This window comes from Neodiprion lecontei, chromosome 6 (genome assembly GCF_021901455.1).
Source record: "Neodiprion lecontei isolate iyNeoLeco1 chromosome 6, iyNeoLeco1.1, whole genome shotgun sequence".
Lineage (NCBI taxonomy): Eukaryota > Metazoa > Arthropoda > Insecta > Hymenoptera > Diprionidae > Neodiprion > Neodiprion lecontei.
In genome coordinates, this window is record NC_060265.1 from 31,482,966 (window position 1) to 31,510,551 (window position 27,586).

The 27,586-nt window shown below is 38.6% G+C and overlaps 1 protein-coding gene across 15 annotated transcripts in view; it reads left to right on the forward strand.

The window, feature by feature from the left end:
* The window catches only part of LOC107225285 (uncharacterized protein CG43867), a 47,431-nt gene that overhangs the window by 2,957 nt on the left and 16,888 nt on the right, over positions 1–27,586 (forward strand). For 7 of the 15 annotated variants that reach the window (XM_046743849.1, XM_046743844.1, XM_046743846.1 and 4 more), the window contains exons 2-6: positions 4,039–5,145; positions 17,770–17,832; positions 24,108–24,275; positions 26,204–26,389; positions 27,361–27,563. In XM_046743849.1, coding sequence (XP_046599805.1) covers positions 4,309–5,145; positions 17,770–17,832; positions 24,108–24,275; positions 26,204–26,389; positions 27,361–27,563 — 1,457 coding nt within the window. In that variant the 5' untranslated portion in view covers positions 4,039–4,308. The other 8 variants (XM_046743851.1, XM_046743857.1, XM_046743853.1 and 5 more) reach the window with 7 other exon arrangements.

Here is a 27,586-nt window from a genome sequence, read left to right on the forward strand (position 1 = left end):
GTGTTGAAGAATTTTATTACCATTTTTTAACCATTGATTTAATTTGTTTTATAAGCCTATTAATCGAATGGATATTATGGTCTTAAGAAATTATTCTGTCTCCTTGGTTAGATACATCTTCCGCCATGCTTGAATTCAATTTTTAGTTCGAACTGACTAAATTATGAAAACAAACGTATTTCATGGGTGAAGATGTTCACAAGTTGAGATTAAGTGAATTTAAGTGAATTTTGAGAAAGGTTAACCATTTCAATTTACAATGTATAGTTATTTATGTGCCAAGTCCCAATGCGCCACCCGTACCACATTATATACGTAATTTTTTGTACCGTCTGCGTCTAAAACAAGCCATAAGGCTGGCAGGAACTGCTTGTCAGTCGTGTTTTGAGCACTAGTGCTTGAAGCACCACACTTTCAGAAGGAGGTGGTGCAAATTAGTTATTTTCGTGGTACATGCGCATAAAATAGGGATTTCTTGACGAGTGTAAAGTGCAGCACGAAACGAAGGCGAGTGCGAACTTATAGAAGTCAAGAAGTGCCCATTTCGCACATGCCGCAAATTCTATTTTCCGTGTGCTACCTCCTGTCAGAAACTACAAAGTAACCGAGTTGTTAACGGAGGTAGCGCGGAAAAGATATAATGAGTCAATGAACTTGCATGAGAAAAGTGAGTATATTCGGTAAGGGTAGTTGAACTGTGTCTTAGAAAAGATCAATATTTTTGTATCGGGAAAGCTGGGAATTAATTGTCAGGTAATTCGGTACTACGTGTAATACTATTGCCGCTAGGTACCCTTATGAACTCGTGAACCACTAACAAGCATTGACTTTTCCCCGGTCGGAGTTCATTCCCAAATGAAAAAAAAATTTCTCGCAATAAAAATTTTCTTATTGCGTAATTCAAACTATTTGATCCGGAAATATGAAAAATTTGGTACTAAGAATTTTTTTAGCCGCCATGGTATTTTCCAAAGAGAAAAATTCAAGTAAACATTTTCTCATTCAATTTCTAACCTGCTGTTGTTGAGATAACGAATAGAAGAAAGGAAGGAATATATGATGAGGAGGCAACAAGAAACGAAGAAGATCGTCGCGAGAAGAGTCGCGACTGCGAAGACAGTCATGGACATCAAAGGGCCGACTCGACCTCAGATGTCGGATGTCAGTGTTTAAAATTGGAGTCGGTGTTATTCCTAGCGAGCATTCATTTCCGGCCCGCTCCAATTTGTATAATTACTGTTTTCTCTCGTAACAACTTATATTATAGATACGGGGTATGTGTATCCAAAGGACCTTTTGCAACCTTGCTATGCATTAGCTATTATAACAATACAATACATCAACAATTAGATACACCTCACTTAAATCGGACGACAATGGACCTCGTATTTTTTAAATCGATCGTAACCGTTTTCCGGATAGCATACGTAATAAGAATATGTACGTACTTTTTGTATTTCCGAAATAGTTTTGGTTGCGAGAATTGATAAATATTCACTTCATCTGAAAAGTGAGCACTTCATCTAACTTAACAGATCCTATCTGCGGTTGTTCTGTTCATCATGCAACGGTAAATGAACGCTCATTTCGAAACGGAGAAAAGTGACTTTTATAAAAAAAACATATAAATTACCCAAAAGTTTTTGAAAGTTCGATTTTCGAAGCCTGTGGAGCGTACCTAAAGTGCCTCATATCCAAACAGTGCGGTAAAAAAACGTTGGCGCATGCGCACAATTAAAATGATATATTTGACACTTTGGGGCTTTCAATGGCGCATGACCAATTTCGCACAATTCAATTTTACACACCGTTTCATTGAGTACAATTTACGTAACCGCAATTTTGCGTGCTGTCGGCGACGCCTTCGTAGCCTCCTGTAGCATTTTTCCCAATGAATTAGCCACGTTTAGGAACATAAAATGTTGTTTATTTTTCAATGATCGAAACACTGACTATATATTGTTATAGAAGGAAGAGCTGTCCGTTACGTTTGCGCCATCTTAACTATAAGTACGCACATCAGCAGCGCGCATGCTTGAAAGTACGGCTAAATCCTTACTCGCGTCATCTATCAGATACAGTACACTTCCCCGATCAAATTTCCCTTTGCAGCTGTTCGTAAAAATAACGAGCGTCACACGTACAGATGGGCGATATGGAACCTGTGTGATTACAGCGCCGCCTTGGTTCATGCTGCAAACTTCACACTCATCGGAAATCGTCACTTGTGCCACTATAGGTATACTATTTTGACGAGACGAAACATGAGTGCTTTCTCGTTTCACGTATACCTTTCCAAAAGAAATTGTCCGTGTATGTATGTATAATTTGTATACACCTACTTTGACATCTTACAAGAATTCTTACCAGAAATGGCATGAATTTTACGGAATCGCGATAGTCAATCATACCGTTTCTTTACTTTTGTGCTAAACGAAAATTTTTGGGCATATTTTATTCAGAATTTCATGTAAAATGTAGCTGCTATGCTCTTTCTAGCGTTCGAGGTCCGTGGACTTGGACAGTTGGAGATATTTTCGTCCACATCGAAATCGAGTATCCCCTTAAGGTTGTCTGCACCTACAAACAGGAAACAGAGTTGACTGTATGGGTACAGTAATGTTCATTAATGCCTTATCTTTCCGGTGAACTTGTTCTCGATCCGAAGCAGCCGACGTGCAAAATTGGGATGCCAGCTGTATCACCAGTCATTGTCAGATAATACCTATGGAATCGAACTCGCATTTTGTGTCAGACCGAAATCAAGTTAATCGGAAAGTTACATCACAAAGTTTCTTTCATAATAAATAATAGTGAGGTATGGATAACTCTGTATTCACAAAAGCATAGGGATTAAGCTTACGCGGCTGCATACGTGCAGACATTACAAATCTATAATCCATACAATTGATTGCATCGGATATTCTCTACGGTAAAATATTCGGTGATTTAAAAGCTAACAGAATACGGATATAGCTGGATAATTTTTGAGCGCCCCCTAGACTCCCCTTGCTCCGATTTGTCGGCTTTAATTATGCAACTATCCTTAATATTCATCACACTGAATTCTACCTCACAGGAAAACATTGAGCACACATCAAATTGTCTGCTCGTCGGAAGAAAGAAGTTACCCGTATATCCTGAAAGCATAAAATCTTCGTTTCCGCTATATTGGTGCATTATATATCATTGAAAACTTGAAGTTCGAGGTCTCCAATCTATCTAATATTCCAAACAAAGCAGTCATTGGCAAACGAACAAAATCCGAAATAATGTGCTCACATTGTCGTATTGCAAACTTATTCGAGTTCAGTTCTTTGTTATAGGCTCCGAGATAGAATATTCAAACGAGTATTGACGTGGTGGTAATCTCTGTATAATGTAATACATATATTATGTGATACATCTATATTTTAATTGCGTAACAGATCCATGTTTACTTGGTCGAGCATCCGTTTTCTTACCTACCCTCTTTTATTGTCTGCCTAAAAATAAATTTCCGAGGTGGCGGAGTGTGTTATTCCTCGGCAAAAAGTTTCGGCCGAAACGTACCCCAAAGTGAGCCCCCAAGAGTTACAGCTTGAATTTATTGTTAGTCATGGAAACAGACTGACACTCGACGGGCTCGAGTACAGTTAATATCCGAGAATCATCCTCGGTCTCATCGCTGCGCTACACACTGCGTACATCGTGTCGGGATATCTCTTAGAACAGGCCAGGACGAGGAGCTACTTCCGTTGGCTTCGCGCGAACTTGTGTTAGACACGCTGCAATGCAGAATTTTACCTCGCCGTGAGTCAAAAAAACATGTTTCAAGACAAATTATGCACGGAAGTCCGTGCGACATCAGCAGCGATGATAATGCCGTGCGTATTATACATATGTCGGGCAATTCTAAGTTATATGCATATTTGTAATATTCGCTAATAGCACAACTTCATAAGACCTCCAAAATTATTAAAATTCTTACCAGAGAGAGATTTTTCGAGTAAAAGCCGAGACGTCATGTTATATAAGAATGTGATATTTTTGTTCCAGGCCGTATTGAAACAGAGACAAAAATGCTGATCGCCAGAGCGAAGCTGGAATATAAATGCTCAGGAATAATGGAGTTTTGTGGATTACCAACAATAGTCTGTCGTGTAAAGGTTCTGCGAGGTGGAAATGTCGGGGTGTTTGGTTTGGCAATTTGATTATCTATATCCAGAAACGAACGGTCAGCATGCTGCAGGAGAAAATTCCTTAATGAAGAAAATTGGTGCTACGGTGCGACGTTGATAGTGTTCATCTCGGACGGTTTAATTAAGTATGGACGAAATCCGTGGTTCACAACCGGTACGACGCCTGTCACAAATTTTGGACCCGATCGCAAGATTAGCGTCAGACTTTGGTTCGAATTCGGCACCATGTAGCCCGCGTCTTGGGGCCCGGCACGATTGCAGCTCGCAATCGTCAATCGATAATAATCGAGGTGTCGCCAGCGGAGCCGACAGTCCCCGATTACTGCCCCGACGCACCCGGCAAGGCCCAACACCCCCACCGAGGCCGCAAAACAGTCCTGTTCATTTGAGAGATTCGCCCTACGTCAACGTTCCAAGCTTGCTGTTCAAAAAGGACAAGAAATTTGCGGATACCGCCAAGACCGCGGGGTATGTCGAGCTAAAGGACAAGTCAAAGAGTAATCCGCTGTACAACTTGACGTCGGAGTCGAGCGGCTACGTCGAGTACACCGACAAACGTACCTTCGGGGCGCAAACCGATTTCGGGCCGACAAGTTTTGAAAACAAGGCCCATGAGATACAAAACTTGAACAGAGGTCGCTCGCCCTTTGACTCCGGACCATCGAGACACTTCGAAAGGACCTACTCCTTTTCCGGACGATCCGAAACTGGGTCGACCCACTTGCAGACGACGGCTCAGCCGCGGCTCCATTTTGCCGCGGAGAATCGTCTATTTGCTGAACGCGCTGAGCCAAAGAAGGATAAACCAGAAGTGAGGCCTGGTTACGGGGCTTCCAAGAGCTTCGATGGTTACACCAGTACAGCGGAGGAGCTTAACTGGCAAGAGAGATGCCTTGAACTGCAGCTCGAACTTCACCGGAGCAGGAGCCAGGCAACCAGAGTGCGGGACATGCTTCGGGACAAGGTAAGTCAAGGGAGATAGCGAAGAGGATTATATCAGTATTATACTTGTAAGAAATCCTACCCGTCACTCCTCTTCCTCCCGAAGACTGTAGTCTATTGCCTATGCATAATAAAAATACCTGCAGTTGCATTGCGGAACATTGTTACGCATGCGCGCATGCCCGCAATAATTCGGAGACGGATAATTTTTACAGAGGTACGACTCGGGATAACGCTAAACGCATGGCAACTGTTTTACCGACAGGATTTGACGTACTACATACCTAACCCTGTATGCAAAACAGGCGAATTTTCAAATGTGCTAAATCGTAATCGATCTTTTCTAAAACAAAAAAACAAAAACATAAAACAACGTCATTACGAACACGTACTAGATAGGAGGAAGGCGTATCAGTGTACTAGATTTCCCTAAATCCCACTAGATCTTGTACAATTGTAATAGACTGAGAATACCGTGGCGTGGTCTGTGCACCGAGCTGAAGCTGTAATTAGAAAGAGAGAGCAACACGCGGAGCCGGTCTTCTCTGTTCCACGATCGAAAGAGTGGAGAGCAACCCCCAAGCGGGGAGGTATACTTGTATAAGTCCATGTGTTTCCCCTGCCAAGTTACCGATTAGAGTGAGAGCTCCGGCTCCATCCGTTGCTCTCTCATTCTATTCACGGTTTCACCGCGGTGCACAGACCGCGCGGTCTATCTCCCTCTATAAGTCTATGGGCTGGCTAGTGATGGCATTGCCAACGTAGTCGACTTGTGTGTACACTTGGGGACAATGAATCTGATTGTGAGACGGTTAATTTATTACATTAGGCGGTTATGTTGGCAACACAGAGAAACCTACAGCGCATTAGTCGGCCGAGCGCGAAACGAAATCAATCTCAAGGAACATAACATAACCCATGACCGTCGAATCTAACCTTAGAATACCGCGGGGATAGGTTCATAAAGTTAGCAACCGAAGTCAATATAATCGACTGAAAGTAGTTTATTTCGTTTGCGCGTGGCTTGAATATGAAAAATATCACTCGCTCTCGTTTGCGCGTTCACTCGTTTTTGAGAAAAATGCAAATAAAGTCAGGGTGGTGAAACTCAGCACCCGGTTTTTGAAAATGGTATTATGCGAAAGACTCATTGAATTTCGAATATATTGTCGTGTCAATTGTTTGCGCGTCGTTTGCGCAAGCAGCACCGCGAAGTAATTAGGCACAAAATATCAAAATTACCAGTAAAAGAATTATTTTTTCTAGTTTACCATATTAGCCACCAGAATAAATTATTGCGCATGCGCCGAGAGCGGTTCAATTCCGTACGTTCCAGATTCCAACCGGATAGAGCGTCACTAATGTGGTAAATAGCTGAACCAATGCGTTTCAATTACATTGAATTCTTTAAATCGTTCACGTGGTTTGCGCGTCGCCTAAACCTGAAAAATATCACAATAATCCGTTTGCGCGTTCGCGCGGTGTTCAGAAAAAGTGGAACGAACATCGGGTGCTGACTTTTAGTACCTGTAAACTTCAAATATCGATCGCATATGAACCCAGTTTGGAAAATTGTAGGCACTTCGTCGCTAGAATTGTTTGCGCAAACAGGGCCCGCAACAATTATCCAGGAAATAACAAAGTTGGTGTTATAATGCAGAGCAAAGATAAGTTACATAGAGGGGCTAAAAAATTCAGCACATGTTCAGCACCCGTTGATATTATTGTCATGTATTCGGCAGAATGGCGCATGTGTCAACATCAACGCGCTGAGTACTGGCCAAATGGAGGAGTGCGGACCTAACCCATAAATATCGCGACAAAAATTTGATTTTATTATCAAACGAATTCATTAACAATACAACTAGTATCCAAACAATGTAACAATGTGGTTCACGTAATAGCATCTGAAATAGATGCAAGGATGTTGATGACTGCTGTTGTCTCTTCAAAACACGTTAGATGGAAGGTATACATGTAGATTCTTGTCACATTAATATGTACTCACTCTTGGCGTACCCCGGATTTTCATAAATTACGATCTTTTTACTTTTCATTTAACTGTACTCCAAGAAAAAAAAAATACGAAAAACGTGATTATTATGAATTGCGGTATGATTTTTTCATTTAAAGCTCAAACTTCACGGTTTTGTGAGGCTGGACATCTTTTTTTAAATATAAATTCCAATCAAAAACATTGTTTTCTTTTATTTTTACAAATTATGCCGTTGGATTTATAGTGGGGTTACATCTCATTCTTTTTTTTTTTTTTTTTCTCAATTTGAAATTTGGTTCTGCACAATAAGGCTTCTGTATCAGATCAGGCAGGAAGATTTCGTTAAATTTTGACACCCTCTGGAACTCGTTCACTTAATTTTACGGCTAACCTATTTCGAAGACTAAGGATTATTTTTCACAAAATTTTTACGAGTTGAATTCTGCTATCAATATTAAATAATCTGTCTATGTCGCGATATTTTTTCTACTAGGAAAATACACAATTCGTCGAAAGGTCAGTTTTTTTTTGTACTTAAATCTAAATTGATGAGCATTTCTTCAGAAAAAAAATACGCACGGATTGTTATTTATTTATCTGAAGCTGAATTTGGGGCGGGGGGGGGGGGGGGGGGGGGTGCAAGGGAAATGATTGAATTTGTGTATGTGTATATGTACGTATTAGAGTATACATCGCATGCGCGCACACACACAGACAGACTCTGCCTGCAGCTACGGCCTCTTCTTAAACTTTAGATACGAGAATCGCCGCTCAAAGCAAGATCAATATTTAATTTTAGTGGGGAGGAGGGTTTCTTTGGCAAAAAAAATTACGTGCACTCCTTTTATTTTATAAAAGGCTGACAGACCTTTATCCTCGGGGTCATACAACGTAAGCTGCTGAAATTATACACATCTTTTCGTTACGGAATTCGAAATCATATTGCATTACCGAGGCATGCCTAATCGAAAATTTTCAATGCTTCACTGCTAGAAATGCGGTATTAAATATAACATCGAAAATATTCTATCGAAGTTTAAACCATTTTGGTGTTCATTTAAAGACCACTTGGTGTTAAGAATCGAACGATTCACACCAATGACGTCTAACTTTAGACCAATCGGTATGGGTTTTTATCGACACCGTGAATTTTTCGACAACGTTGCCGCATGGTTGTGACAGTTACTGTCCGATACGGCAAATAAGTGTTCGTTATCGTTTACACGGCATGGTTACTATTTTCGTAAGCAACTCAGGTTTATAAGATTTTTAAGTTAATTCGTTTCTTTTCAAAATGACTAAATAATTTCAAACTTTAAGGGCGTTCAAATAATACGCAGTCCAGAATTTAAGGCTTTTAGATCCCCTCACCCCATAAAGGATCGTAAGACTCAAAAACTCCCACCCGGAAAAATAAGTCCTCCTCCCGCACACCATTCTCAAAAAGTCTCAAATCAAAACAACTAATGAAGATTAATAAATTGTAACAATGATTTGAACGACATTATGACGCCCCCGCCCCATTCTCCCCCTCCTCGAGCGTAACGAATTATTTGAGCGGCCTATTTGGGAAATGGTTGTTGCTATTATACTTGTGAGTTGGGTCGAGTGAGTACGAAAAATTGACGAAAACACTCAACACACCTTCAGCAGATTCTCATTCACTTTGAAGTTATGGTACACTACTGATATTTGAATCCCGTGTTTTTGGTGTTTTTACATAAATTTTCTATCTTTTCCGGGCCTGCTCATAAGCACAATTTTATCGCAAACACTATCGTTTTACAAAGTATGAAACGACTTAATTACTCCGGAGAGAAAAGAATTCTAAAATACGGTTTGCTCGCTTCTTCGGCACTTCGACCTCCCCTTAAACATCTCAAAAATATACAAGGTTAATCCGCTTCTGGAGAGGCTGACGGCGGCGTCAGGGACAACGCTTTCTGATGATACTCTGAGAAGCCTTGAAATAGCCTGGCTAAGTTTACTGCCTCTCTTACACCGCCTGTCACCGTCTTCCGCTCCTTCTATTCCTTGGGACAAAGAGCTGCCAAAAAGATACCGGGTACGGGGCGGCATTGCGTTTCCATATCACGAGAAATCATATTATTTGCATACAATCTCATAGGATGTAGAGAACATAGGTAGGATAATATAGCTCGGACGGAAAAGTCTAGAACACAGAGATCTTTATTTCAAGTAGCATACAAGGTTATACGCTCGGAACCAAAATTTTTTCTACAATATTTCTTAAAAAAAGACGCTAATCACTTTTACAAAGTGCATACAACCTATCTGTGAATTGCAATTGTATATTAGTCAATATAACCTCCCATAGTTATTCTTCTTATCTTACATATGCATAATTTCTTACCGTACATGTTCCACACCGGTACGACCGGGTAGAAAAAACTTGTATTATAAAATGATATGACTCTGATCAGAGTCTTAGAAGATTGAAATAGGTTCGATAGAGCGTGACGAGGTTTGACCAAGTCCCCTGTTGAAGTTTCTAGGGGCGTCTTCCTGTGTATCAAAAAAAGAGCTACTCATGTGTAATTTCATCCGTTAAGCCTTCCTTCGCTCAATTGACAGTAGCTTAGGCTGTCGAAAATTTGCACCTTACCTACACTTTACTACGGCTCTGAAATAATAATATATCCGTTTACACTTGAATTTGTAAAAGCCTTACATCTAAACTTCAATATAAGACAATGAAAATTAATATTTGAGGTAAAAATACAAAACAGGATTTGTTTATTACGGCACGTCACCCATGAAACTCCTGATATAATTAGTTTTAACCGGAGTGCAAGGAGGCCCAATGAATGGAACTACGCATCAGAAGCTCCATATTTTGGAGCAAAGGAGTATCCCCAGAAGTTTCAACAAAATCCGCTATCCGAAAGTATGATGCTCTCCTCGTCAGTGCATAAAATTTTTGTGAGATTGCAGTATTGCTGATAATTTATAATATTCGTTTCGACAAAGGCAGTGGGACAGGGCTATACCCTCTACTGCAGGTTTTTAAAAGAATCTAGTTCATTTGTCATGGCGTACGTATAGCGTTAAAGTGATAGAAACGGCAATTATTGCATTGGTAAATTATGATTATTTCCGTGCAAGTGCAGGTGCAGGTCAGTAAGTTTGTTACTTCGTTTTCAGCATAAAATTACAGTCTAACAATAAGTCTTGGATCACCGATCGTGCAAGCAACAGTTCTATTTCGTCGAGCGTATCTTGGCCTTTGTGGAGTACCTATACATACCGAGAAGAAACGGTGTAAATTAGCAGATTGACTGTGAGCGACCGAATGCGCACGCGGAAGATAATTAATTGAACTCTATTGATCTGGGAGATTGTATCGTGGCAATATGTTCGCCCGCAAGGTAGAGGAGCCAATCTACTCGAAACGAAGCATGAGATGTCACGAACGCCCGCTTCAAGTGCAAGTTGAAATTACGTTCATGCGATGACTCGTAGCGGTCGTCAGTCGGTTAACAAGAAAACTTTACCTATACCTGAAAAAATGAGTTTTCAGATCGGATTGAAGTTTGGTCAATCTATAACCCAGTTGCATTAAAATTTGTGGTCATGAGTGTACTGGACGGTGCGCAACACTCGGAAATCACACTTCCGTTTACGTTGTGCTCTGTTTTTACAAACCTCCAATCGGCCCATAAGTTTCTTGGGCGATTTTAATTCCCTCAAGGAAAAGTCGGGAAATTTTTCCAGCTATTTTTAGTGGGCAACATGTGCCGAGTTTTCCCGTCTTCTCCCTGTGTCGTGACTATTTCCTATATTACATAGGCATGGCTATACCAGCCCAGATGTATGTTTGTGTTTGCGTCGACAAGTATTGAAACCATTTTCACTGACTCGACGTTTTCAAGGTTACAATCCTTAGCGGTTTGTTAATTTCGCTGGCATTTTACCGTGATTTTAAACATGCAGGATATTGTAGTCAACGTACCTCCTCCACACTAATCGCGTACAGACGTTATGTCGTATATGTACGTGGAATTCACAATAAAACTCTTCATTCAACCAAGGGTATAGAGACCGTGTAAATTTAACCGTACCGCGTACCACTCACAATCCGATGAACACCTGCAATGCTAAGTTCCTAAATTAGTATAAAAAATGGTTTTTCAGTTTATACAGCTCCCCCTGTCTCTGCAAGTATTACCTTGTAATAAAAATGATGTATGTGGTTATTGCTTAACTCCCCCTCTAAAATTCGCGATGTACGTGTATATCCACATTCCAAAGCCATCTGAGTTTTTAATTTCCTGGAACAATTACTCGACTAATTTCTTTTTGACTTGAGGTGATTTTTGCCGCTCAAAACTTAAATCTTGTACGTACCAGAATTGGAATTGCAGCATTTGAACCCAGCGCAGGGCGTGTAGGTTGAGTCGTGGCATGTGCTTTGGTGTATGAGCTTGCGCGGTTTGTTGGCTTGTCGGTACGACGTTCTACCATCATCCACCGTCAGTATCCACAAAGAGAAATCTGGATCAGTTCGCCTGCTACCGCGATGACAGGGGTGTACCAGCAGTGCGACCATTGCTGTTTGTCCCTGCTCGCATCTTCATTACCGTTCTCGATGATTGAACGGTCGGTTAAATATTCGGTTCTCACAGCGTGTTTTTCTCTCCTGCCATAGTCAAGTAAACAAATACCATACGTAAATGTATGCATCAACACCTGCAGCTATAACCTATAAAGGGCTGAAGAGTCATGACAAAGTAATCTTCAGTTATGAATCCAGTTGCCATGAATACGACTGGAATTGAAACACAATGGTTTTTCGTTAAGGGAGACATTTTTATCGTGTATTATTTGGTGAATCTGCCGCTGGTGTTAAAAGACAACACGACTTATATATACTACCTATAACGTCTGGTTACGTGTTGATATTATAAATTGCAACAGTAACGGCGTATGTTCCTTGAAACTTCCCGTCGTCTGCAACCTGTCCCGTTCGGAATGTGAACGCGTGGTAATTATTAACAACTGTGTTAAAACTAAGTGTTGTGTCATAGTGATCACCCTGACGGACAATGAAATAGATATATTAGATTAATAACTGCATAGGCATATAAAATCCAAGACGTGCTTTACAGACCGGTGCAAAAATTAAAAATTTTCGAGTGATACTTGAAATACTCTTGTAATACCATAGCAACGAGTAGAAACTTGTTCTCGACGGTATCCAAGTTTTTCCATCAAACGTATAGTTTCGGTATTCACTCTTATTAACCACTGCGCCCCTAGAGTCAGGAACCGGTGATGAAATAGCTTTTCAGAAATTTCCATTTCAGCTCAGAGAAGGTCTATATTCCGGCCATAATCTTCGGATGGATTGATGACTGCCTTCGAATTTATACTTTTCCCCAGTGCACAGTTTCCTGCAGCACGTGGGCCGATATCATTTGCACTCGTTAAGTATTCGTGTTTACTGTTACAAATTAATTTAACTGTATGGCTATTTCTAAACATCATTGTCAATCCTTCCTGATTCTTGGTTCTCGATTAACAATACCCTTTGCACTTGGCCTGTAAGTGCGGGCTAGGGATACAGATTAAAGATACTTTCCATTAACGTTTCAACTGCTTATACCAGAAATTCTGTTTTACCGCAGTCAAGTGCTAATGCTAAGATCGGTACGGATACCACGTTCCAAGTTGAGTATTTTTCGCTAGCAGAATGTCTCACAAAAAGGTGACATATATTATACGTATATCTGCTTGTGCATATTATTTAAAAATTCCTGTTAAAAATTGTTTGCCAGATGAAATACACTCGGCGATTTTTCAAATGTAAAATTTCGTTTAACAATTGTTTGCGGAAGAAAGTTGTTTTGCTTTTCGTTAGAACCGTATTGTTTCTCTGATACTTTTTACCGAGAAGTGAAGGAGTCTACCTTAAACTGAACTTAAAAATACTTTGACCAAAAATAGTGTGCGTAGAACTGTGGAACGAGCCGAAAGTGTCGCGCTCTTTAAGTTTAACCGCGTGGCGGACTGCAACGGCCATTGAAAATTCTCTGCGGAAAGAGGGATAGAATGATAGCTGGAAAATTATTCAAAGGCACCCAAAATGCGCGACAGTATAATTTATTCTACCGCATTTGAAATAGATTTGCCATAGCCTTGTACACTACGCGGTGGTAACATCTTAACGTTGTTTCAAACTTTATTGTCGAATTTATGGGGAGTCGACATACAACTAATTCTTAACAAGCCCGTATTCCCAAGCCTCTATTTCCTGACAAAGTTGAAACTTTTGCCGAGATATATTCATCAAATGCCTTGTACAGATACAAAGGTCACGGTTGTCGATGATGAACAGGAAAACTGAACTAAAAAATCAGTGTAACAGAAAATAAGGTGACCCTGTAATGGCATTGACAAGTTGTTTCTGAACGAAAACCAGTGTCTGTATCAACCGTAGATCGTCCTTATTATTCGTCATTTAAACTTTCAAAGAGATTTATCGATGATTCAACCCGTTCGAAGTGACAAAACTAACTCCACCCTGGAAATGGAGTCCTTGGAAGAGATGTTGCGAAAGGTAATTTGAATTTAGGCACTATTTGAAAATAACTTCGGGGCGCAGCGTTGATACAAAAATTGTAAACGGAACAAGTATTGTATAGATAATGATGATGATACGGTACGCGTTGCGAGTCCAATTGCGTAAACGAAGGGAGTTGGTCGGAGTGAGATTCAAAGAAAAATCGTCGAGTGCAATGAACAAAGCTCTCTAACTGCAACTTCCGGTAATGTAGTATATGTACGTCAGGCTGCCGACTGAATGGACCGCTTTGACGCATCCCATACACCAGAGATACCCTCAAGCTCGACGTTAACGTTCGCCAATTACACTTAATTGTATTATACAACCCGTGAAATATGACGCTGCACTAGCATCATATACGTATCGAGGGTATAGGCATTAAACTCTGGTTATACCTGCACTGTAGGCCCATCGAGAGTGTTGCTGGTAACCTAGAGGACCGTATGTCTATTTATTTTGTTTATGCTCGTGTGCTTTGAAGATTTCATACCGTCACGTTGCAAAGATTAAGTATCGAACCAGTCGACGACTATATATCCCTGAACATAGAAACGTACTTTTCAATAGGGCTGTAACGACAAAGACAGGCAGCCCCCAGGCAACGATCCAAGCTATAACCACGAATTTTCACTCATTTCCATATCGGCACATCCCTATGGTGTTCAGCAACGAACAAATAACCCCGCAGACTCGTAACGCGTCCCGACAGCGTTATCTCAAAAACGCGATATATCACTGCTCATGATGTAAGAAATCTTTTTTTCTGTTAGGAAAACGTCAATTTAACTAGAAATTGTCTCCTTTTAAATGCAAAGAGATAAGGCGATTCATAATTGTAGGTGCGTCTTGTATTAAGGGTGGAAAGAAGGTATTTACAAGTGTGGGCTTCGATCGGTTGGTGATCACGCGAGTGAAATCGCCTTCCGAAAGTCATGCACACGATTTTTTTTGCTGTCCTAGTCCCTATGATTACCCTTTTTCGTGTGTAAAGCAGACGTTAAAAATTTATATTTTGTCCGAACGCCTCTGAAAAAACGGCTTTTCATGCATGTGCAGCGGGTGCAGAATTACCTTCTTCTTTCTCGTTTAAAAAAAGTCTCTCGTACGTTTGAAATAAATTGAACAAAATCCAAACTTCTGCGGGCAGAAGAAATGAATAGTTTTTGTCTTGAAAGCGTGTAGTGCTAATGGGCTAATATTTTACAAATTGACACATCTTATGAGGAGGAATAAGAAATGCGAATAGCAGGCAAATCAAATTTTTAATGCCGGCTCGCTGAGTAAGAATTGACGGAATCACGTAAGTACTGCTGTATATTTTACCCATTTCCGGTTTGGACCATGAACGATGGTGCTTTAAAATCGCAGTTACGGCGCTCAAATAGCTCTCGATTAGCTCTTAATTCTGGGCTATCTCATGTTTATATTTTCCATTGTGATGGTGCTGGCTTTAGATATGTCGTTTTTCTTTTCCAATTCTGTATATAAAGGGATAGCAACGTGTAGCTCTTATATATTACCGGCGTATCAAGTGATTACTGTAAATTTTATCGTGTGACACTACTTCGTCCGTCACTTCTGCGTTTCGGAAACTTTTATTCCACAAAACCACATAAAACCTATCACATAACTTATTTTAACCTTTTGAGTGCCTCAGTCCAACCGAAGCCTCTTTTATTTTAGCTTTTGGGGTACCACCGCCGAAGTGCCCGTTTCGCCCCATGCCATCTCCCCTGTATGTATATGGAGTTTTCCATGTGAAATCGACAAACCAAAAACCCCCGCCATCTCTATTTCAGCCGGCGAGTTTTTGTTCCTTCTTCCGAAACGCTCTCCTGAATTTTATCAGCTTTCTTCAGCGTTTGCCGATTGGAATTTTTTTTCAAGTTAATAACTACACCCTTGCCGGCTATCTTGAAAAACTTCGCAAACATTCTATAATCCAAGACAAACATTTTCGCATAAAATCGAAGGTGGTAAGATTTTTTTTCTCTTCAATGCTGTATCAGTGATAGCGATAAGCAAAAGAATATTAATATATAGAATAATAGAATACTTCTAACAACAGGGTGTAACATATATGTGATATTATGCAACAGAAAAAAGAATAAGATCACAAAATGATAAATTTTCATTATTCTTTGCCTTTCTAAAGTGATTTGTTTTTTTTTTTTTATTGACCTATTTATATTTTCTCATCTCTATTCCCATGAATGCGGTATAAAATAAAGAAAAAGAACTAGAATGTATTAAAAAAAAGTTTTACCACTTGCAATTTTGTTGGTAAACGTTCGTCTTGGATGATAGAATTTTTATGAATTATTCCAAAACAATCTTGTTGAAACGGTTGGAAAAAACATTTGAAAAATAGCAGTAGTGTTTCAGCGGGTGTACTTGACGCGGAAAAATTTCATAGAATTCCATATTACCATGCACATGCGCAGTCGGTCGCTTAGCCTGTTGACTTTCACCAATCCCTCTCACATTCAGTAATTTAAGTGATACTCCGCATTAACTTGATCTATGAATAAGTCGCGAATACTTTATTTCAATATGCGTGTATGATTTAGTAGGTGATGTTGCAGAGAAAAGTTTTGTCGTATCGTTGGACGGGATCGGTCCATACAGAATAACTATATTTAGCTGTTGACCGCAAGGATAAAATAAATTGCTCTTAAACCCGAGCCTCGACCCGTAAATTAACCTCTGTTTTAATTAACTACCCTGTAAATAACGCCCAAGTACGATTGCTACGTGTAATATAACGAATGACAGTAACGAAGGAACACGTATATGTCATTTCACACGCGTAATATGTACATACGCCTCGATATTGTACACGTCTTATCCTACAGCGTGAAGAGTTTCGTGACCATTTGATTATACCATGCCGTACACAACTGCACTCATGTGGAGGTAGCGGGATAACATGGATAACCATTCCGGGCAAATGGATAGTGCTTTTCAAAATGAATTGCTACTTATGCATATATGAAAATTATTGAAAGTTGAAGAATCACATGAGCTATTTGTTCCATAGCCTAGAGATAAGAATAATGCGAAGTATTTTCGTAAAATTAGTTCATCTTATTGCGATGGTTCAAAAATGATGTCAAGTAAGTCACTTCACCCCGCATGTGGCCATACTAAGCTATCTTGCCTCGGTCTCTCCTAGATACGTTTTACGCGTGAATACGAACCCCTTTCTTTGCGCAACGAGGTTGAAATTAGTAACATCAACGTCACGAAACATAGGGAAGAAAATCACTGCCTTGCAATTTCCGAATGACTTGAAAGGAGTGGAGTTTTCCAAATGTATTGTTCTTCTAAAGTAAGGATGGTTTGATTTGTTAAACATTACTGAAATTAAGGCGATCTCAAAGTCGCGAGGTATAACAATGTTTCGCAAGTTGCATCATTGCAATAACACTACTAACTTCAGCCTCATGCTGTGCAGGGGTACACAAACAGAAAAATACTGCAGTCAGTTGTATTTTCCCACTCTCTTACTTGCGTTACTTCGTATGTATACAGGGAAGGGGCAGGCAAAGGGGGTCCATTAAGGAAATAATGTTACAAGTTGAGATTTGAATCGATGAATCTTCTAATTTTGACCAGAAAATCAAAATCTGACCAAAGACGGGCGTCCACCGCAAAGTTACAAAATTGAGGGCAAAGTGGGCCCCTCCAGAAAATTTGTCGAATTTTTCCAAAATTAACCAACGTTAGAAATTTATTTATTCACTTGCGTTAGGATACCTTTAACATCAAATGAAGTATATTTTACTAGAACTAGGAGAAAGTACCAGAAAAAGTTTAATGTTAAAAGTTTCCTGATGCAAGTAAATAAATGAATTTTTAATGTTTGTTAATTTTGAAAAAATTCGAACAATTTTCGGGGAAGCTCACTTTGCCCGTTTCGGCCCACTTCCCCTGCCTTTCTCCTACTTACCTTACATTGTACGAAAGTGATTTCGTACAAAGTGTATGTGTGTAGGTGTGTATTTATGAAACTCTTAAGACGACCTTTTTTTTTAATCAACACGTTTTTACGGCTGTTGCAGCTTTCGGAACTTGAACAGAGGGTGCTCGAGGCAGAGGGTAGAGCGGACGAAGCGGAAGACAAGGTGAGGCAAATAATTAGTAACTATCGAACAGAGAGCCAGCATATCGGGCTTACAATTAAACGTGAAAACAAGCCACTTCGCCGCCTACAAATAGGCAAGCGGACGCTACCATTTCGTTGGTGAATTGACACTCTGGAAAGCCGCGTAGCGTTTCAATGCCATTTGTACGAGTATGAGAATTAGAAGTTTTAAAAAACTAACTGCAAATGGGATAACAGGCGGGTTTGAGGAGTGAGCAAAAAAAATTTTAAGAAAATCACCAATTTTTTATTACAAAAAAATTTCAACATATCATACAAGAAGTACGATTCCATTATTAATCACTCATAAAAATAGGTCTTGAGTGTACTATTCAAGTGGAAACCGATCCTCTTTTTCTTTAAATGCTTCAAAAATAGTAAGGATTGATTTTTTGAGTCGTCTATTTTTTACTGAGTGTACAATTATGTTCTTCAAACTTTTACGGATGGATTTTACGATACTCCACTTTGAACGGTGAAACGAACAAAAAAATTCAAAACGGGCCAGATTTTGTTTGTATAATTTTCATTTTATCACCACCGAATACCTAAAAAAAAATGTCACAAAAAACAAATTTCTTGCTCCCGTAACATTACGACATTATGTACGTGAAAAGTTGTGTGTACCCTCACCTTAAGTAAGTAAATAGGGTTTAATTGCAGCTGGAGAAGCTAGAATTTTTCCAAATCTCTGTGAATTACTCCATGTAATTGACAAGGCACCTCTAACAACGGTACACGTACTGCGACATGCGCAGAGCCTTTCTCGGTTCCATCGTGAAGATATGATACATCGTGCATCGTTTATAACTTCACTTGCTGCCAAGTTCGAACGCGCCTCATTGTTGGTACTTTGGTAATGCTGTCTCTCAATGCGAATGAAATTTGAACCCAATTATCTACCTTACCGACACAGGTTCAATATCGATTTTATCAAAGATGCAAACCCTACACCACCGTAGAAAGCTCCGCAACCGAGTGAATCGCGCATGTGACATGCACTCGGAGCATTGATTTTTGTGTAGAACTAATATGGCCGACTCGGACCTTTGCACGGTTATTTTGTTATGAAACGCAGTGCATTTCCCTTGAGTATCACATTAATTCTTGCTGTAGCGGTTTTTTTTTTTACATATACCTTGTTCAGTTTCGCCCAAACTCCAAATTTTTTGTAAAGTTTTCAACCACGACATAACATCAATATTGCGGAAACACAACAGTCCAAGAATGGCCCGCGACAGGTGACACGAATGAAAGGTAGTGTTCATGTATCTTTATACTCACCCGCCTGTAAAATTCTTTCATTTTTTTCACGTCTTTTTACATCGTTCACAAAGTACAGTTTATATTCACACTGACAGAGAGAAGTCGTTGGAAAAAAAAAAGTGGATCAATTAAATGTGGCGTTCACGAGCGTTGAAACGAATATTTGGTTATTACAACAATTTATAACTTGCACGAATTAAATGCAAAAAATACTTTTGTCAATTATATCATTATTCAACACAAATACGAGGATGTAGTCATCGAAATATCAGTGTGAACGACCTGTATTATATAGTTGATATGAAAGTCATTTTGTTAATCTGAATATCCTACTATTTGATCCAACAAATGTTTGACGAATGCAAGATCATGTTCTTGGTTTGGTGGTTTAAAAAATCTCAGTTAACGGAGCTGAAGAATTGGTTGGCAAAATCACAACTAGATACAAGCAACTGAACATTCAGTTCAGTGTAGTGTTTCAATCATTTATTGAAACGACTTATTTGTCGACTGTAGTCTCGTATCGTTTGGATAAACTAATGCTCAGGTTCTAAAGTAAGATTATGTTTTAAATTAAAATTACTATAAATTTCGATTGAGGAAACTGAATGGAATCGAAGAACGTCCTGCAATCATTTGGAATGGTGCTGAACAGAAATAAAATTGTAATTGAACACCTAATTACGGTAGTTGGTAGTTTTCTTAGCAACGCAAGTAACTTGTAATTGTCGCAAGTCGGATAAAACGTATTTTTAGTTTCCGACAAATGCCGCGTGGATTTGATCGAGATCCGAACCGGGGACCGTTCGCAAATACCTATAATCCTATCTAGGCGGACATCTGTTGCCACTACGCCAAACTATCGCACAGACTTCGGGTTGACTTTAGCCGAGTTACAATAGATGACGAAGTATATTTATTTCAGTGATATGAAGCTATTGCATGAAGCGTTGCACATTTGTCGGTTCTTTTCGACCAACAAATTATTCAAAAGTAGCTAAATTCATTAGCCTATTCGTGATTGTAGATATATTCATTGAACTATTTGTATGGAAACAATTTTGTTGTTTTTTCGCCTGATACATAAGTTTCAATCAACGAAAGCGTTTGCAGTTTGTCGAATTATATAAACAAGTGTAGATTTGTTTAGGCTAAAAAACAGCTGCTTACGCTCATTCAAGGGTCAGATGTTCTATGATTTACATACTATAAATGTAGGGTACGGATGCTTTTTTTTATGGCCTTTGCCTATTTGTGGCCACTCTTTTTAAATTTACGTTAATGAAAATAATAACTACAATATTGACGAATGAATACAATTTTTAATAGTTAATTGTTGATCAGAAGACGTCTGCATTTACAGTGCATAGCGCTTTCATATGTGATATGTTGTATCAGTCATCAGTCATGGCATATGTTCATGGGTATAACATGTATGTACGTACAGAAGTATAGATATGCCTGTAAAACACGGTTTTCATGACCCATCGGAGCGGCCCACTGCACATGCACGCAGGCGCAACCCTCGCGCTCGAAACGGGTGGAAAACAACGTGACTCACTCTAGGAAACCCCAAAGCGTTACTTAGTACGCCACTGACCCCTGAGCTGGATGCTCAAATCATTTGAACCACACGATTCTTACTCAAAAGTTTCCAGTCAATGTAACGTTGTCATCTATCGCGTGATTGACAATTCTTTGGAATCGACGTATCTTTGCTACCTGAAAGGCTTAAGGAGCGAGCCCTACGGACCCCCCTCCACACACGCACGGATGCACAAAAAATAAAACAGTAATCATTTCCGCCATTCTGAATAATAAGTATTTTCTTTCATTCGTAACCCATCCAACGGTTCTACACGATGGCTGTGGTGTTTGCCGGTAAGATGTTATACATACTATTATCGATGTAAATTCACAGTGGCTAGCAGAAGACGGTATGTGGTCTCTTACCTATTCATTATATCATTATTTATGATTTATATTCTCCGGGCCCGCTATAGATACCGGTATCATTTATTTTTGAGAATGCGATGAAACGTGACCTGAAGTCAAATGACGCACTATTGCATAACATACACACATTGTAATATATGTGGGAGGGGTGGGCAAAAATGGACCCCCGTGTACAATCAAATGGAATTTCGAAAAATGTCGATAACGCTTCAAATTTATTCTTAGACCAAAGACAAAAAAAATTACGTTGTTGAAATCAGCCCATTTTGCCCGCCTCTACCCTATATATATTAGAGGAGGATCAAAAACACCAGACTTTAAGTATTCTGATGTTCTAATTATAAAAATTTTTACAAGTCGATTTTACGTTTTTTCGTGTTATTCGAATTTGCTCAGATACATTTCTATCGCATAATAGAGTTGTTGTTTCACTACGGTGTTCACTATCGATGGCGCAAATAACAACCGTGGACGACTTTTGAAACTTTTTCCATTTTTCCTAACTTTTGATTCAGACTGTGGGTTCCATTCATCCCCAAAACGCAGATTTATCTACGAAGATGCGTATGGATTGATATCCGTAAAAGTAATTGCAACATTTGTCAGATGTAAATTAAATGCTTAACGCGCAATTACGTATCCCCGAGTATCAAGTACTGTAGTGAGTTGAAAATGGTGAATGATTATTACAAACATGTAACAGCGACTTAAAGAACCATTAAAATTTTCAAATATTATACTTTGGCCTCTTCGCCACACCGTTGCGTACACAGGGTCACTTATTCACAGTTCCTCCACAATTGAAAAAAAATTAAAAAAACACTACTGTTGGAAAATTAGAAGCTAATGACGTTAGTTTAAATCATATCTGTGGAAAAAATCAACACTGTGAACATGTACAAAAATATACCGGTTATTTATTGAACACTGGTCATTCGACCCTTGAGCAGGAAATAGTCGCTACGCGGTCTTAGGATAACGTCGGCTGCATCAGTCGCATTCGTGGCCAGTGTTCAACAAATGAACCTGTAAGATAGATAGGTATGCGCTTCGCTTTTATTTTGTGCCTAATATATGGCACAAATAATTTCATCCACATACCTGTATCTATGTACGTGGCAAGTTTACACGCCATTATACGTTCCGGTAGTATACGATAAAAGCAAACAATCGGATGTGTAAACGATTTTTTGCAAGAACGACAATAATCGGGACTCCTGACAGCGCATGTGCTAAAGCAGCAGCTATATTGTAAAATACTTGTAAATTCTCGATGCTTTCATGTTCATCGCACAATTTTACTTATTTTACACCACTCCGCGAAAGATTCGCGGGGGTACTTGGAGAATATACATCGTCATCGCGTATTGCATTCGTACATAACGGAGTACGTCTCTATCATGTCAATTGTTATTTTCAATGAAAATGCGTGCACACTGTAGTTTTTCACTCATGGTGGTCTTATGGCCGCTGAACTACCCTTGGCGATATCGATTTCGGACAGCTGCAGCTATGGCATAACTGTTCCCCTACGTACGCATGTACAATGTAAACATCTCCATACATACTGTATACATACACATTACATACGTACTAGAGTGTTTCACAAAAACCGACTATTTTTTTTTTTTTTCGAAGAACATTGAAAAATCTTCCGAGTTTCCCTCAAAAATGACCTCGGTAAAATATGAGCTCTTAATATTGATATTTAAAGGTGGCGATTCTCAATTTTCTATTTCCCATTTAAATAACATAGGAAAAAATTTTTTTTAAATTTAGAATTTTTTTGCTCGAAAACGAATCAGTGTGAAGATATAAACAAAACATATTCTTGTAGGAAATTTTACGCTCTACAAAACGATCTGAATAAAGATTTGCGTAAGGTAAGTCGTTTCGGACTTATCAGGCCTCAAACATTGAACCGTTTGAAATAATGATGTTGTTAATTTATAAATGCTACAAAACTGACTCATATTACTTAAATACACAATATTATTGATTTTAAAATTAAAACTATAGACTTCCAATGAAATGTTAATTAATAAATTTCATTAATCAACGATATGAGTCAGTTTTGTATCATTTATAAATTAATAACATCGTTATTTCAAACGGTTCGATGTTTGAGGCCTGATAACTCCGAAACGACTTACCTTACGCAAATCTTTATACGGATCTTTTTTGTAGAGCGTAAAATTTTCTACAAGAATATGTTTTGTTTATATCTTCACACTGATTCGTTTTCGAGCAATAAAATTCTGAATTTTTAAAAAAAATTTTCCCATGTTATTTAAATGGGAAACACTCGGAAGATTTTTCAATGTTCTTCAAAAAAAAAAAAAATAGTCGGTTTTTTTGAAACACTCTAATACGTACATATATCTCCTTAGGTGCGTACACCCATGTAAATATTTACCTATGTTTATTTACCATGAAGATCTCTAGAGGTGTCTGAAATTTTTGTTATACACAATTATCTTCAAAGTGGACTCTGGTACTACGGCATCGAACCCTCTATATAGATATATACATTTCACCCAGCGTCGAACGGTTACCGTTTCCAATATTTTAACTTCAACGGTGGTATATTACTCTCAAACACAATCTGCGCCTGTATTTTTTTCTCTCCATATTTCTCAACGTTCCGGAAGTTAGAAGTCGATAACTTCGAATTTTTGGCCCACGTTTAAAAATCTTGACAAATTACGAAAATTGTAAGCTGTTGCAGAAAGAGGTGTATTTATTGGCTCAGAAGTACTGAATTACTTTCTACAGCCGCGACTCTATTTATTGTTCTTGATCGGAAATCAATTTTTTTCGGAAACACCCTAATGTAAAGGTAATTTTGAATCAATTCGAAAAGGTTCGGAATTTTCCGTTTCAGATTTCACTCCAATTCCAATTTTTTTCAAGTTACCCTTTCTAAAGTGTAATGCTATGACTTTGACCAATCAAGTAAATGTATAATCCCCGGGATTTACCTTCAATTGGTATTTGAAATGTCTAAAACATGCCTGCAATTGTATGTTATAGGTACGGATGATGGAGGAACGGCTGGTGAAGGGTGAATACTGCTTAAGTACTTCCAGCGTCAGTTCGCCAACACATTCAGTCCCATCAACGTCGGGTGTTCAGAGTGAAAAGATAGATGATACGCACTGTGCCTGTATAACGAAGCTAGAGACACAAGTCGAAGAGCAGGTAAGATTGAGACTCTTTTTGACTTTGTTTCTCAGTTGAAACATTTAATGCAAACTATCTGCTACTTGACTTCTGTAGCATTAAGAATTTATGAAATGTATAGTCTAGTCGACGCACTATAAGGACAGTAATATGATATAACGAAGGTTTGAAGGTCCAATTAAGGTTAATCGAGGTGGAATTTTATTGAAACAATCTTCTGTTAACATAGATAAAAATTGAAAACCCATTAGTTGCAGCTACAACAGCATAATTATTGACAACTTTGAAGAGATCGCATAACCGAATTATATCCGCAATGAAAAAATCGCATGTTTCACCGATTTTAATGAATTGAGGCTGATTTCGTTCGTAAGTAAACTCTCTAAAAATCCGGGCAGTATTTTTTTTATCAAAACCTTAGTTTGCTATTCATCACATATAATGATTTCACTAATCATGTTTTTTTTGATCATTTGACGAGCCAAATAGAAAATATTACTCTGTTGATTTGCAAAGAATTCATTTACGATCAAAATGACCTCTAGTCCCTTAAAATTGTCTAAGCAATGCGTTTTTTTTTATCATGGGAAAAATTTAATACTGGGATCTCTTAGAAGTCATCAATAATTATGTTATTGCAGCTAAAATTTATAGTATTAATCTTTTCAGAACGTTTGTCCATTGCAGTGGACATACATTTCGAAAATTCATAGCTAAAGTTACACTTATCAGATTTTTTTCTGGGTTGCGTTCTGTTAACATTTCCAATACCTGTCTGACAAAGAAAAAAATATATTGCAGCGATCCCTTCATTTAAGAGCATGTAGCAATCTTATCTTTACCGACCAAGCAAACTTACCGTTTTTCTTCCCATATTAAATAAACAAATGAACGGAAAGGGTTCAAATATCAACGGTGCGTCGCATTATCGCAACGGGATTCAGGAAAGTTACTCATATCCCGAAAATCGTTAAAAAAAAAAAAAAAATGTATGGGTTTTGGACACGTTTTATTATTTCCATTTTTTCCACATTTCAGGGGTCAAAAAGTGCATAGTTGAGACACTTTCCGCAATTCCGGAAAAAGTTAGGAATAAAATGAACCATTGCGAGAGTGTTTTCGTGTAATATTGAGGTCGGTAAACGAAAACTAGGAATTACAATAATTTTCTATATAAAAGATGCTCTCAGCGATTCACAGTCGAAATTTGAACCCTCAGTCGGTAAAGGTAGAACTGCTACAAGACCTTAATGCAAAGCTGTAAGTTCAAAAAACATTACGTGTCCACTGTAATGGACATGCGCATAGTTTTTGATGTAGATTATGAAGAATTCTGAAAAAAATCAGGTATGATCGTTCAAGGATACAGAAGCGACATACGCTGGAAAAAGAAAAATTCCATAGCTAAATTTTCTGTTCTCAGTTCTGAATTGTTTGAAAAAATTTTTTCATCTAGAGGAATATTGTTTCAACTAAATTCAACTTCATGAACTTCAGTTGCACTTGCAATCTTTCGTTACATGATACTTCTATTTTTACACATTTTTGGCTCGGCTGTACATCTGGTAAATCCTTAAGTCGATGAATAAGCGACGATTTTGTTCAATATTTCTGTAGCATACGCCAAAGCTCCTATACGGGCTGCTCTCTGTTATCCTTTATCTCGCATATCGAAACTCTGACAGACATCTCGAAAAAAAACCAGGCAGAGTGTCATTTGCACTTGGGCCATTTTTACCTAAAATTTCTCGTGGATAAGTCTAATAAAAGAATTTGTACCATACCTTGCGATTCTAGTCGATTACCATTATTTAATAATCTACCTCAAACAATTTCAATTATTTCAATCATAATTATTGACACCATTCATTCGAGAATTGATTATAACGGCTGTTTTGACAAATTGAGTTAAACTTCGAGCTAAATGGTTCTTTGATCATCCACAGAGACAATTACGACTACAAGACGCCCGACAGGTCGAGGCTAAGGCTGCTAGAATAAAGGAATGGGTAACGAATAAGTTGCGCGAATTGGAGCAGCAAAACCAACATTTAAGAGAGCAAAATAACAAGTGTAATCAGCAACTTGAGCTACTACGGAATCACATAACAAACATCGGATTGCGTCCACCTGTAGGTTCAATAAAGAGCTGTTACTTTTAGCTGTAATCCTATTACAAACTTGATGACCATTGTTCAGACAATTAATGGCGCGCCGATTATTTCATGATTATCGACTTGTATGTATGTACATCAGAATGGTCCATGATATAGTCGTGCTCGAATTTTACTGTTTTCATAGGCAAAGATATTTTGAGATAAATTCGTTTCTAACGTTCGTTTCTTCTTTTCGAATGTCGCCAAAACCCCAGGCTCCTTTCTTAACTCTCACAATCAGTTCTGTCGCTAAGCCCACAAATTTTCCAGTTTGAATAACACGGGATTTTTCAAAACTCAAAATTAGATTTTCGAATATATATGGCTATGTGTGAGAAATTCTCCAAGTTTCAGATTTTTTTACGCATATAATCAATAGAAAGAACAATTAACTGCAACGTGCGAATAATTCTATATTTTTTTTTTCGACAATGAGAAAATTCAAAGCCTCACAATCAGCGTCAAAAATTAGAATCGAGACAGGAGCTTGGGGGGGGTGAGGGCTTTTACAAGAAATTGATTTGTCAATATTTCAGTTCATGAGAGCAACTAAATTTGAGCCGCACCGTAGTAATGTACACAGATTTATGCATGAACTCTCCTAGGCAAACATCTAACCATGATCATGCATAAAAATTAGAGCATTCCTAAATTATTCAATTTTGAAAAATCGGCAATTATGGACCCATCCGAGCCAGAATACAATAGCCAAAGTTGGCAAATAAATATTGGGATTATCTTTGTAGTCTTTAACGAGTTCTAATAAACAATTTATTTCTAAACAACAGCATGAATTTGGAAGATTGGTTCGCAAAGTTTTTGTATCTGTACTTGCTTGTAACTTGCGCGTTGTGAAAAACTAGCAAGAATAAAATAATCACGCAGCTTAATGTCATACTTGTATTGTTAGACCCAGCTTTACTATTTGGTTGTCCTGCTCAACACAGGCACCAACAAGAGCATCGTTGTCGTTGGAAGTAGACCCTACGTTGCGCCGGCGTTCCGAAAGCTTAGACACCACTCCACACGCGATTCAGGAAACTATACAGAACTCTATTGCTGAGCCTCAAACGAGCACAAGGCATAGACGACATTTATCAGCTTGCGGTACAATTCAGCAGGGAAGCACAGCTGTCAATATGGATTCCAGGTAGGTCACGTGTTATCTTTGTA